Source organism: Acanthochromis polyacanthus, chromosome 9 (assembly GCF_021347895.1).
Source record: "Acanthochromis polyacanthus isolate Apoly-LR-REF ecotype Palm Island chromosome 9, KAUST_Apoly_ChrSc, whole genome shotgun sequence".
In the NCBI taxonomy this organism is placed as follows: domain Eukaryota; kingdom Metazoa; phylum Chordata; class Actinopteri; family Pomacentridae; genus Acanthochromis; species Acanthochromis polyacanthus.
Genome location: NC_067121.1, coordinates 24743764 through 24755853, shown reverse-complemented (window position 1 = coordinate 24755853; position 12090 = coordinate 24743764). Strand labels below are relative to the sequence as shown.

The 12090-nt window shown below is 40.2% G+C and overlaps 3 protein-coding genes and 1 long non-coding RNA gene across 9 annotated transcripts in view; 2 read left to right on the top strand and 2 right to left on the bottom strand.

The window, feature by feature from the left end:
• Positions 1 to 1900, bottom strand: part of kif1ab (kinesin family member 1Ab) — a 32802-nt gene extending 30902 nt beyond the window's left edge. For 5 of the 6 annotated variants that reach the window (XM_051953944.1, XM_022203412.2, XM_022203398.2 and 2 more), the window contains exon 1: positions 1787 to 1900. The gene's annotated coding sequence lies outside the window, so the exon portion shown is untranslated. The remainder of the gene's footprint in view (positions 1 to 1786) is intronic. The other variant, XM_022203406.2, reaches the window with a different exon arrangement.
• Positions 1901 to 2560: 660 nt separating this feature from the next.
• agxtb (alanine--glyoxylate and serine--pyruvate aminotransferase b) lies at positions 2561 to 6967 on the top strand. Its single transcript, XM_022203443.2, has 11 exons — positions 2561 to 2848; positions 3519 to 3711; positions 3880 to 3944; positions 4044 to 4144; positions 4229 to 4299; positions 4390 to 4474; positions 4586 to 4684; positions 5302 to 5371; positions 5940 to 6035; positions 6183 to 6311; positions 6612 to 6967. The coding sequence occupies exons 1-11, from the start codon at positions 2576 to 2578 to the stop codon at positions 6717 to 6719; spliced, it is 1290 nt and encodes a 429-aa protein (XP_022059135.1). The 5' UTR covers positions 2561 to 2575; the 3' UTR covers positions 6720 to 6967.
• LOC127535611 (uncharacterized) lies at positions 6215 to 9222 on the bottom strand. Its single transcript, XR_007944489.1, has 2 exons — positions 7670 to 9222; positions 6215 to 6336 (listed from the first exon to the last, which is right to left on the bottom strand). It is a non-coding gene; the product is annotated as an uncharacterized LOC127535611 (long non-coding RNA).
• Positions 7085 to 11670, top strand: thap4 (THAP domain containing 4). The gene is made up of 5 exons (XM_022203458.2): positions 7085 to 7249; positions 9229 to 9382; positions 9711 to 9820; positions 10535 to 10638; positions 10844 to 11670. Exons 1-5 carry the CDS (start codon positions 7225 to 7227, stop codon positions 10958 to 10960), a joined length of 510 nt encoding a protein of 169 aa, XP_022059150.1. The 5' UTR covers positions 7085 to 7224; the 3' UTR covers positions 10961 to 11670.
• The last annotated feature ends 420 nt before the right edge of the window (positions 11671 to 12090 follow it).

Here is a 12090-nt window from a genome sequence, read left to right as displayed (position 1 = left end):
GTCGCAGCCTTGTTGGGACATGGCAGCCATCCACCAACCATCCATCTGAACATCCAGGGTTGCACGGCACTCATCAGTGAACAAGATTGTTGGAAAATTAGTCGTCCTGCATTTTTGGGCCCACTGCAGCCGTTTCTGCTTGTGAGCATTGGTTAGGGGTAGCCGAATTGAAGGTTTATGCATAACTGCAAACCTCTGGAGGATCCTACACCTTGATGTTTGCAGGACTCCAGAGGCATCGGCAGCTTCAAATACCCGTTTACTGCTTTGTAATGGCATTTTAGCAGCTGCCCTCTTAAGCCGATGCATTTGTCTGGCAGAAACCTTCCTCGTTGTGCCTTTATCTGCACGAATGCTTAAGTTTTCATGAAACATCTAAGATTTTCATACCTTGTCCAAGGCATTCAACGACTTCAACAATTTATTTTGCTGGCTGGTTGCTAAAGCAGCCCAGTGTTGCTGAGATGTGAGGTCATTCACTGTGTTTTTTGGAGTAGTGTGTGGCAAAACAACAAATGAGGTAAACAATGAACATTTAGCAGGTGACTGGTCTCACTGTTTAAGTATACGAGTAGTTCACCGTGGTCTTCATAAAATCTAAAATTCCACAGGCTGGTGCTGTTGTTCTGCACCTCCAATGTACCCTCTGTCCATGTGCTGCACTGGAATATAATTTTAAAATAAATGTTTTCTTGGGTTAAGGCTCTAACCCAAGACCATGGATGCTTGATTTCTTTTTTGTTATTGCATGCAGAGCACTCATGTCTGAAGCACCTTTTGAGACACTAATGAGTATGAAATGTAAGGAAACCTTTAAACAAAAACAAAAAAACAACTTAGTTTAAACTAGAATGACACTGGCTGGGGGGTAAACCGAATTTCTGCAGCACCATGATTGACAGTTTCATTGCACTCTCTCTTTCTCTGTCCCCAGCTCTTCCTGTTGCTCTATTTGGACAGATTTTGAGCACCAAGTGTAGGGCAAAGGCCAGTGTGAGGTGGAAAGCAAGTGCCACTTATTTACCAGTGGTGTAATTATTTACCCAGCCAATCTCAAAGAGCGGCATGTCCCCGTCCCGTCCCCCCGTCCCCCCCCCGTCCCCCCCCGTCCCCCGAGTCCTGACGTACCAGTGTAGAAGTGCAGTGCTATGTTGAATGACTAACAATAAAGTTAAAAAAAAAAAAACTACGCTAGCTAGATTAGAGGTTTTCTAATCAGATTATAACAACATCTCAATAACAAAACATTTTGATCATGGCATACCTTGAACATGACAGATTTCTTTTTACCGTATTTGGCGAGAATGGTTTGGAGCTGAAGTTTAACATCCCTAAAAACACAATTTCAGTGAGGTCTTCCCAAATTTAATGATTTTGCCTGCATTCACAAGAACTGAGAAACAAAAGAACACTGAAATTATGCTCAGAAAATAAAAATAGTGCTATGTGAAGACAGTTACTCTCAGAGAATATGATTTTTTTGCATAAAAAGTCTGCAAAATACTGATACAGAAACTAAAAACTTTTGGGTAATAACTGTTAAATACCACTGACGTTGTTGTTTTTTCTTATCACAGCATTACCCAACTTGACAGTGCGTCACTGTAACACACACACACACACCACATTGTAAAACTGAGCTGTTCCCTGGAGTGTGTGCGACTGTACATTTGCCTGCCCCCTTTCTTCATCTGACAGAGGAGATTGGCTCTCTGAGAGGAGACTCCTTTTTCCGACCCAAATGGTGAAGGTGCAGACAAAATCAACAAACCGCCTGCAAACTAACCTCAACTGGTTCCAAGCTGGTAAGATCAGGTCCTCACTTTTCCATACAGTTCAACAGTCAAATGCTGCAGATCTTCAGAAATCAGTCACTGAAATCTGTCCTGGTGGCTTAAACTATGACAAAAATAGAAGCATACACATCCAAGTGTTTAATTTTAGTTCAAATAAGTTCATTTTAGTTCATCTCAGTTTAGATCACTTCAAATGAACTTTAGTTGCCTTGCATAACAGCATGTCATCTTAGGACAGTGGGCATAGTATAAGGTCAGGGCCTTACAATAGAGAGGGAAACAGACATCTTTAAATTTAAACATTTGCTTGAAAAACATTCAATTATTTGTGTGGACCTGAGTTTTTTGATGTACAGACACTGTACTGCTCTGATTGTAAATGACTGACCATTATTTGTGTACAAATGTTTATATTTAATCTTCACATAAAGTTGTACCACCCAGGATAAAGGGCTTAGAGAAAAGCATGCCCAAAGTTACCAATATTTTAAAATCCAAACAATCCTGAAACATAAGGGCTATTTGCAGCAGCTGTCCAAACATATAAATGAGTGCAAATAGCCACATTTTTTAATTATTATTTTCCCATACCTTTGTGATGTTCTATTGTTCACCTTTTTCCAGCCTTTTGAGTCAAGTGACGCACACCGCCCAGTGGCCACCAGGTCAAAGACCTGTTTGCTTAAAATCTTCACCCAAACTCACAGTCAGGCTCAGTCTCTCTCTGTCGGAGGTGACCTCGCTCGGAGCAGCTTCTCAGGAACAGGACACCAGCCGTGATGCAGCGGGCCTTGTTCAGCCGCAGCGCGCTGCTCGCCCAGCAGGCAGCAGCGGCCCTCGACAGTCCTCTGGCCGCCAGGAGCTCGCCTCTGCTGCAGCGCCTGGACCGCTCCATGTCCTCCGTCACCATCCCGCCGCCAGCATGCATGCTGCGGCCGCTAGAAGCGCCTCTCCGTTACCTCTTCGGACCGGGACCCTCCAACGTTCCTCCACGTGTCTTAGCTGCAGGGGGCAGGCCGATTATTGGTCACCTGCACCCAGAAATGTATGAGGTAAATGCATAGTCGGAAACTCAGAGTAAAATACACTGAGTGTTACTACAGTTACTTCACAGAAAGTGGCAAATTTTACACAAGTTGGCAAACTGACCTTTGGAGACACAGGTCCACTTTGTGTCTTGGGGATATTCTAACATAAGATGTTAAATCCAGATCTGTTAGATTTAAAAGAGACGTATTGCATCTTTACGTTGCTTGTGCAAAGTTGTCTGAATAATTTCCAGCCACTAAGCACGATTTTAAATAGATTAAATTACCACGCAGCTTGTTTGTAAATTATTTACGCTAACAATTTAAGAGTTAATTTTTTTCAGACTTAATCATAACTAGAAGAGCTCTTAGACAGCGCAGACACCCTCCAAGACCGGGGATCTGAAAAATCCAAACCCAATTTACAAAAAAAAAAAAATTCTTTTATTTAAAAAAAAAGTTGGTTTAGCATAATCTTGCTGATAGACAAACTAACAAACGGAAATTAACACCATCACTGGCGGGAGTAAACAGAACAATTAGACAGTTAGGACGTGGGTTCATAGCTCAAAAGTGTGTGCGTAATTACGCACAGGCGAACGTAAACTCACCCTCTCAACATTGAGCGTTACTCGTAACCATGTCTGGCAAATTAAACTAAGAATCTGCTTCGCATTTTAATTGTGTGTCACAGATTATGAATGACATCAAGAAGGGGATCCAGTACGCCTTTCAGACAGAGAACAACATGACGATATCTATGAGCGGCTCCGGCCACGCAGCTATGGAGTGCGCGGTGTTCAACACGGTCGAGCCTGGAGAGAGCGTGCTCGTGGCCATTAACGGCATCTGGGGAGAGCGTGTTGCAGAAATTGCAGAGAGAATGGGTAAGTTTTTACGCACGGTTTTACGCACGTCCTTGCTTTGTATCCATAGAGGATAAAAACATGACAATAAGACTGACTTTACATTCTGATCAATTATCTATTAGTTTATTCATTTATTTTTTGATTTACAACAGTAGCTTATCATAAATGCTTTTTATTAATTTGCAGGTGCCAACGTTCACAGAATGGTAAAAACACCTGGAGGATACTTCACCAATAAGGAAATTGAACAGGTATGGACCATGACTCTAAAGCAGCCAATAGGCTGTCTCAGTTAGAGTTCCAATAAGAGGAACATGTGTGATTAAACTCCTTTTTATATCCCTCTGTAGGCCATGCAAAAACACAAGCCGGTCTTGTTTTTCCTCGCACATGGAGAGTCCTCTTCTGGTTTCTGTCATCCAATAGACGGCATTGGAGACATCTGCAGAAAGTGAGCCTCCTAGCACATCCTAAACAGAGTATCAGAGTACTAATCTGTGTAATTTCATATGTCCCACTTTTATATCCTGTGCAGACATGACTGCCTCTTCCTGGTCGACACAGTTGCTTCACTTGGAGCTGCACCAATTTTTATGGACAAGCAAAGTAAGGCAATTATAAGAGATTAACTTCCTCTGCTTGCTACCATCAGTAGCGTCTGCATGTGATTTAATTAATCTCTTCCTATGTTCTTAGATATTGACATCCTTTACACTGGTTCTCAGAAAGCACTGAATGCACCTCCGGGCACAGCACCCATCTCTTTTAATGACAGAGCATGGTAAGGAGGACTGTTTCTGCATGAATGGTTCCAAACATGCGTCTGAAACTGTCACAACTGTATCCGCAACTGAGAACCAAAAAGTACTAAGGTCACATCTCCCCTACACAGCCACAAGATGTTTAACAGGAAAACAAAACCAGTGTCCTACCTCTTCGATATGACACATCTGTCCAACTACTGGGGTTGTGACGGTAAACCAGCCAGAGCGTAAGTCCACTGCAGAAGAGTGAATACAAGCTGACAATGTGCAGTTCTGATTTAATTCTCATCAAACCAATCTAAACTTTAATTTATTTCACATGAATGCAGACAAAATATTAAAATGACACTAAAAACAGTTTTCCTCAGTTTGGATTTTTGAATGGCATTGTGTTGAAAAGCACATATTATAACAGCACATGTGTATCATATGTAAATGATATAATGAATCCATCCATCCATTCTCTATACACCGCTTTATCCTCACTAGGGTCGCGGGGGGGCTGGAGTCTATCCCAGCTGAAGGCAGGGGACACCCTGGACAGGTCGCCAGTCTGTCACAGGCTACATATACAGACACACAATCACACTCACATTCACACCTGTGGGCAATTTAGAGTAATCAATTAACCTCAGCATATTTTTGGACTGTGGGAGGAAGCCGGAGTGCTCGGTGAAAACCCACGCATGCACAGGGAGAACATGCAAACTCCATGCAGAAAGATCCCAGGCTCAAGCCGGGATTTGAACCGGGGATCTTCTTGCTGCAAGGCGAAAGTGCTAACCACTATTCCACTGTGCAGCCCCTATAATGAATCCATAATCATAACTGCTTTTTGTTGTAGATATCATCACACTGGTCCAGTATCTGGATTCTTCGCCCTGAGAGAGAGTCTGGCAATTCTTGCTGAGAGGGTAAAGAGATTTACCACCACATTTTCAGTTACCTTACTGAAGAAACACACAGTTTCTAGGATTTATTGGTTGTCTTATAAAATCAGTTCCCCTGATATAATTTTGCAAATGTTCCACTATGCCAATACCTTGAATTTCCCTTGGGATTAATAAAGTATCTATCTATCTTCACCAAATCATTACTTTATATTTCTGGTGCTTTTCACTACCATAAAATTTATGTAGCATGTGTCAACCATCCACTGCGATTTACGTATGAATGATTTTTCATGTCATTAAGAAACTAATTTGTCTTCTACCAATTAATGTCTGTATTCTGTAATGAAGTAAATTACAAAAAGCAGATGGCCAGATTTCATGTCATGAATCCTCAAATTTCATGAAGCCAGCGTCTGTTGCCAATATGTTAAGTCTAGAGTTATAATTAGTATGAGTCTCACAGTGTTCCTGTCATCCTTACCTCTTTTACTGTCTGGTAGTTATTGGTAGGGACTGTTGGGAATAGAACAACTCCCTCTGACAGGTTTTCAGATAGTTTTCTCTGAATGTAATCTTTGTCTCCCTCTAGGGGCTAGAGGAGTCCTGGAGGAAACACAAGGAGGTGGCAGCCTACCTGTACAGAGGGCTGGAGGATCTGGGCGTCAAGCTCTTCATCCCTGAACGAGTGAGACAGATTTACAAAAAAATATATTATAGTATTCTGTTGCCACAAAGGACTTAACAGAGAAGGATAATAAATAAGTTATTAGTTGTGGCTGCCTTCTTCACTTGTGTTGCCGTGTTGTGATCACGGTTATTTTGTGTCCTGCAGGATTTGAGGCTTCCCTCTGTCACCACCGTTGCCATCCCTGAAGGCTATGACTGGAGGGAGATGCTGGCCTACATCATGAAACACCACCAGATGGAGATGACGGGAGGACTGGGCCCTTCCATCGGCATGGTTAGTTGATTCTGATTTATCATCCCTGGATAGTGAACAAATTAAGGCCTCAACATTGTTGTCATCAGATTACATTTACAGTAGACAGTTCAGATGTGACTTTCAGTCTCAGCAATGGGCCTGAGATTGAGTCACATCAGATTAAACATCCAGACTGAATTGTTGGGCAGGTTTAACTACAGCAGTTATGTGAAGAGCAAAGTCATCGGTTTGGTGTCTGTACAGCTTTCTGATTCATCCTGCTGAGTCAGCACTGACTGCATTCTTATATACTGTACTTTCCACCTCTCGTTTAATTAGGTGATGAGGATCGGATTGATGGGATACAACTGTGAGAAGAGTAACGCTGACATGGCGCTGCACGCCCTGGCAGATGCTCTCAAGAACTGCAAAAAGAGCAGGGCTTAAGAGCCCATATTCCCACACCACCGAGCCTGGGCTCATTCATTAGGGAAAGAAAAAGGAACATTCAGTGTCACTGCATGCAGGACAGTTGGAACAGTACATGCCTCTGAGGATTCATTTTGTACCTTTGAGTGCAGAGATTTTAGAAAACTGGCCCTGTATCTGTCTTGTATAAGTAAAGAATTAAAGAAGCAGATGTAGCCATATAGCAACCAAAGATGTCAATAAAGTCTGATTTATTTTATGAAACACTTCCTCTGCGTCAATGTGTGGTAATAGTGAAAAAATACTTTAAAATTTGACAGATGCTGTCTGCACTGGCATTGTTTAAAGGATATTCTACATATGTGCAGGCATATGTTGATACACTACATTTCCCATGATTCCCTGCGGTGACAAGACCGTCTATAAACTGCGTCACACTGTCGCAGTGTAAGAGCACGTTTAATTGTGTGACTTTAATTTGGCACTAGCTTTAACGCTGGCCTGACTGCACTTTACTTGATTAATGGCGTGTCCTGTGAATCACTCGGGTAGGTTAAATGTTAACTGTCAAATTGAGAACAAATGTTTTGACAGTATATCATGTTTCAGCTAGTCCTGTCACCATCTTCAGCTTCAACTCATTTGACCTTTGAAGATGTCACTTACATACTATCTTGTGGCATTTTTAAACTAACTTATTTACAGAGAATTATCAAAGCACAAACGTAAAATGTGTCATGGAGTCTGTCTGCAGCCCCTTGTACTGTTCAGTCCAGCCAATAGTTGGTTAATTTCAAACAACGAAGCATTTTTATTTAACCGAGCTCTGTAAAACTGAAGCTAACTTAGCTTTAGCTTCCACAAAGGTAAACAAATAACCGACTGAGCTGCTTGTCAAAGACGATTCCTCACGTTTATCCGTGATACCTGCGTTTTGTTAGAAGGTTACGAGTGTATAAAACAGTCACCTTTTCATTATTTTTGCATCCTCCTCTGTTTCTCCCTCTTTCTAATCTTAACATTACCACAACAACTGAGAGAAACAGCAGCGTCTTCTGATTCTTCTTCGAGGTTTAGCTGCAGTTGCCATTTTCAAGGTTGAATCAGTGCCATCTTCTGGAGATATTTAACACCTGCAGTGTACTTCCGGTTTGTCAAATTATCAGTCCAAACACCTAATAAGCTAATTTATTCAATCATACCTGTCATCTCTGATGTATATAAATACTGTCAAAAATATAAGGCAGCGTTTATTATATTGTTGGTCATATTATTTTTAACACAAGAGAATAAATATTTATTGTTCTATCACATCTCTATAAGAGAATAGACCTTATGAAACAACCATGCACTGCCTGCTCTGTGTGCCTTTTTAAATTGCCCCCTGGGGACAAATAAAGTTTTCTGAATCTAAAAGTTGTAGGTATTTTGGGGGGACAGTGTAACATTGTCATCCACAGCTGTCTGTAACAATTTCTTAGAAGACAAATGATGGAGTTGTAGACATCCCAGTGTCCCACTACATTCCTAATTGATGTGTCGACATCCTACATGTCAACAGTCCATTCTTGCCTTTCACACGTCTGTAGCATCTCGTTATTTCAATGAACCTGCATTTTAAGTAGCGTTTTCGTCACTAGTTGTACATTATTTCATATTTTAAAGCCACACCCGATGAGAGAGTAGATTAAAGCAATGGTTGTGAATTAGTCACCAGCTGAACAGCTCAGAAATTTATTGTGAGCAAGTTGATAAATTTAATATTTGAGGTCTTTATTTTTTTTCTTTATGTCAGAGAGGAAGAGTTAGTTCAATATTTAAAATGTGATTGAGCATTAACACACAAATTACCATCAAAAGTGTGATTGTCACATAAGGAGGATGGTGTGAACAACAGTGTAAACTGTGGGTCAGACATGTTGCATCATTTAATTGCAGCTTTTGGAATTTTGTTGTTTCAAATTGCAATTTCTATTTAAAATAAGTGAATCATTCAATCGCTCTTACTTTCTCTTTTCTGCTTCCTACCAATTCTCAAGACAAGTGTTTTTATGTCGGTTCATAATGGATGTTTCTGAGTGAATTTTTAATTAAATCATGACCAAATGGAAATACATATTGAAGAAGGTTCGTAAGATGGGTTTTGAACATTTTATTAAAATGTTTTGATACGTTGTTTTGATGTTGTAAAGTAATAGTTTCACAGAAGACATACTGTCACTGCAGGAAAATGAAATGTTACATAGTCAAATGAATGAATGCTGAATTCCTTTTAGCTAATTTACTGTCAGCATCCTGGTGATGTGCATGTTGTTACCACCTTGATGCCATTTTCAGCTCCTAAATGGATATTTATTTCATCTAATATCAGGGGACTCGTATGTTCTTCTGTTACAGGATTCAAGATCAATAAGTTTGAAAGAGTTTTTGTTCATTTCACTTGTGGCACACACATTGCCTCATGTGGGATATTTATTTCTCTGTTTTCATGACGATGCAGCCTAATCTTTCTGTGTTTTCCCATCAGTGGAGCTGAACCCGGGCCTCCTCCCTCTTGACTGGCTGCTGGGTACCTGGGAGTGTGATGAACCTGGGGAGGGCTGCTTTCCCACCATTAAACCTTTCCGCTACACAGAGACGCTGCACTTCAGCCATGTGGGGCAACCAGTTATCAACTTCATGTAAGTTGTGTGTGGAAAAAATAAGCTTAGAACACGGGTGGCAGCAATAAATATCAATAGATTGGATTATTATAGACAAAAGTAGTTCATTAGTTCTTATGTACATAAGCTTATCTCAGCTTTGTGGGAGCTTGAGAAGTAAAAGTCAGAGGACAACCTCATTAATGATGTTGGAGTTCAGCATTATAGAAAAACTTCTTTGTACAAGATACAGCAAAGTGCAGGCAACAACACAACAATTCAAGTAATAGAATTGCAACGTTAAATTACTGAAATAAACTTCAGTCGTCCACAGCTGCTGATTCCCCACTGATGTCGTGTTTTACAGGTTCAATGCGTTTCATGCAGAGTCTAAAAAGCCTCTGCACAGAGAGTGTGGTTTCATTCGAATGCAGCCGGGGACGAACAGAGTGGCATTCATCATCGCACAGAACTCAGGTACATCTCATGCCACTTCATGCACTCATGTCTCAGAGTCAAGGCCCTCGCTAGTCAAGGAATTTGAGGAAACGGCAGAAGTGAACAACTTTGTATTTTAACATCTTTGTCCTTGAGTGTTTCAGTATTGTGCTGCTTTCTACAACTACAGCACATATTGTACTTTGTGCTCAACTTCACTTGTTTTTGAACTTTAGTCACTGGTCATTCAATTTGTAAAATACAAAAATAACAAATAAATCATACAATATTATTGTATACATTATGTAAAGCATTTGAAATTAGATCCAGCTACAGCATGAGTGATGCACACAATAATTCAATCAATAATAAACCAGTAACATCATTTAAATGATTAGGAAATGGGCCGTTCTGCATAATCTTTTACTTAGGTTCTTAAAGTATATTTTGATGCCAGTACTGATAGTGATACTACTTGTACGTTGCATGAGTAGGATTTTGAATGCAGAACTTAATTGTAACAACGTTCTTACACACGGTCATGTTGCTCCTATTTTTGAATAAAGACTTCTTCCACCACTAGAAACATATTGTTAATATCTTCCTGCAAAAATCTGCCAGATAAAACTAGGAACACATTTCGAGTCAAAGGACACATGTATGAATTTAGCTTTGTTGTTTTTTTTCGCAATTTACCGTCATGTTCACACTTTTTTATGTGTTTTTTTTGTCATATTGTGTCGTCTTGTTCAGGTCTGGTGGAGATTGAGGAGGGAGAACTGACAGGGCAGCAGCTGAACCTGCAGACCCAGTCTCTAGCCAGAGTCTCTTTTGCCAGGGAGCCTCATGTACAGCAGGTAAAACTGATCCTCTAATCCTTCATCATGCAGTGACTGTCATCATTAATGACTTTATCAGTACATAAAACAGTTGAATGTGTGAAATCAGTGTCCACAAAACACCGACAAACCTTCCCTCTGACTCATTTCAGCCAACAGGATAACTCTTTGTAACTTTGCTGCTTTGTGCCCGTGACCTCATCTGCTCTTTTCCATCTATCAGATTTGTCGAGTGTTTCAGCTACGACCTGATGGGAAGCTGGAACAGACAGTTTCCATGGCAACAGACAACCAGCCACTGGTGCAGCACTTGCACATCATTTACCGCCGGGCATCTTGACCCAACAAGAGGCAGATTTATTATATATAGAAGTACACTGATCAATAATCACAGCTGCATCTGATCCTTACATAAACAAATATATGCAGCAATACAGTGTTTTTCTTTTACAATGATATGGGGTCAAGGAATTATAGAGTCAGGAACCAGGGAAATTTAAATAATGTGAAAAAACTAAGCCATTAAGTCAATCTTGCATCACATTAAATACACTAATATCAGAGCATTATTCAGACACATGGAGTCTAAGTCAAACATTAAACAAAAATTAAAGAATCATTTTGGACGTCCATTTGGTTGTTATTCTTAATGTCCTCGGTGCTTGAGCAATGTTATGATTTATTGTCATGATGTTTAATCTGTGAGCTGTAAAGCTCTTTAGTGCAGAATTAATGGAAAATGCATACAGTGTCCTTATTTGTATATTTGTCTTTCACTGTGCTAAAAAAGAAGATAAGCTAAAGCAGCTGCTGTGCTGGAGTCTGCTCAGTCACAGGGGATTGTTTTTATATTGCATAAGGGTATGGTTCAAGACAGAAAATGTGTCCATTTAAGGTTACTGTTCCCTTCCTATGTTTTAAGATGTCAAAGTTTAGTCTTTTTTGTTTTTTTAGGGGACAGCTTCGCTAATATACATTGATGTTTCTATATTGTAAAGATTAAAATAAACTCACTTGTTTTCACCGATTAAAGTCATTTAATGTGCTCAAGCTTTAAGAGTCATTTATAATCCTTGGGCTCAAAAAATGCATTTAATATGGTAAACTGATGGCTGACACAAAGTGCTATAAGTTGATGATACATGCAGGGTTTTGAAGGAAGCATTTTTTCAGCTGTAGCTCCTCATCGGTCAGCTCTTCTAGTGGCAGGTGAATGTGTTTATGCCCAGTGGCCTGTGGACAGCAGACTGATGAGCCACTGGAAACTCCAGAATCAGTCATTTTTTTTGTCTGTATCCAAAGAAATATTTGATTTTGTTTGCTGGTCTTTTCTTATGAGAGAGGCATGATACTAATTAGGTTATTGCCTGGGGACCAGACAGCCTTTATATTGTGTATTACAAATACACATAAAGTATTCCCGTATATCCCTTATAACGGGAATACAGTCTAGCTAAGCTAGGCTAATTA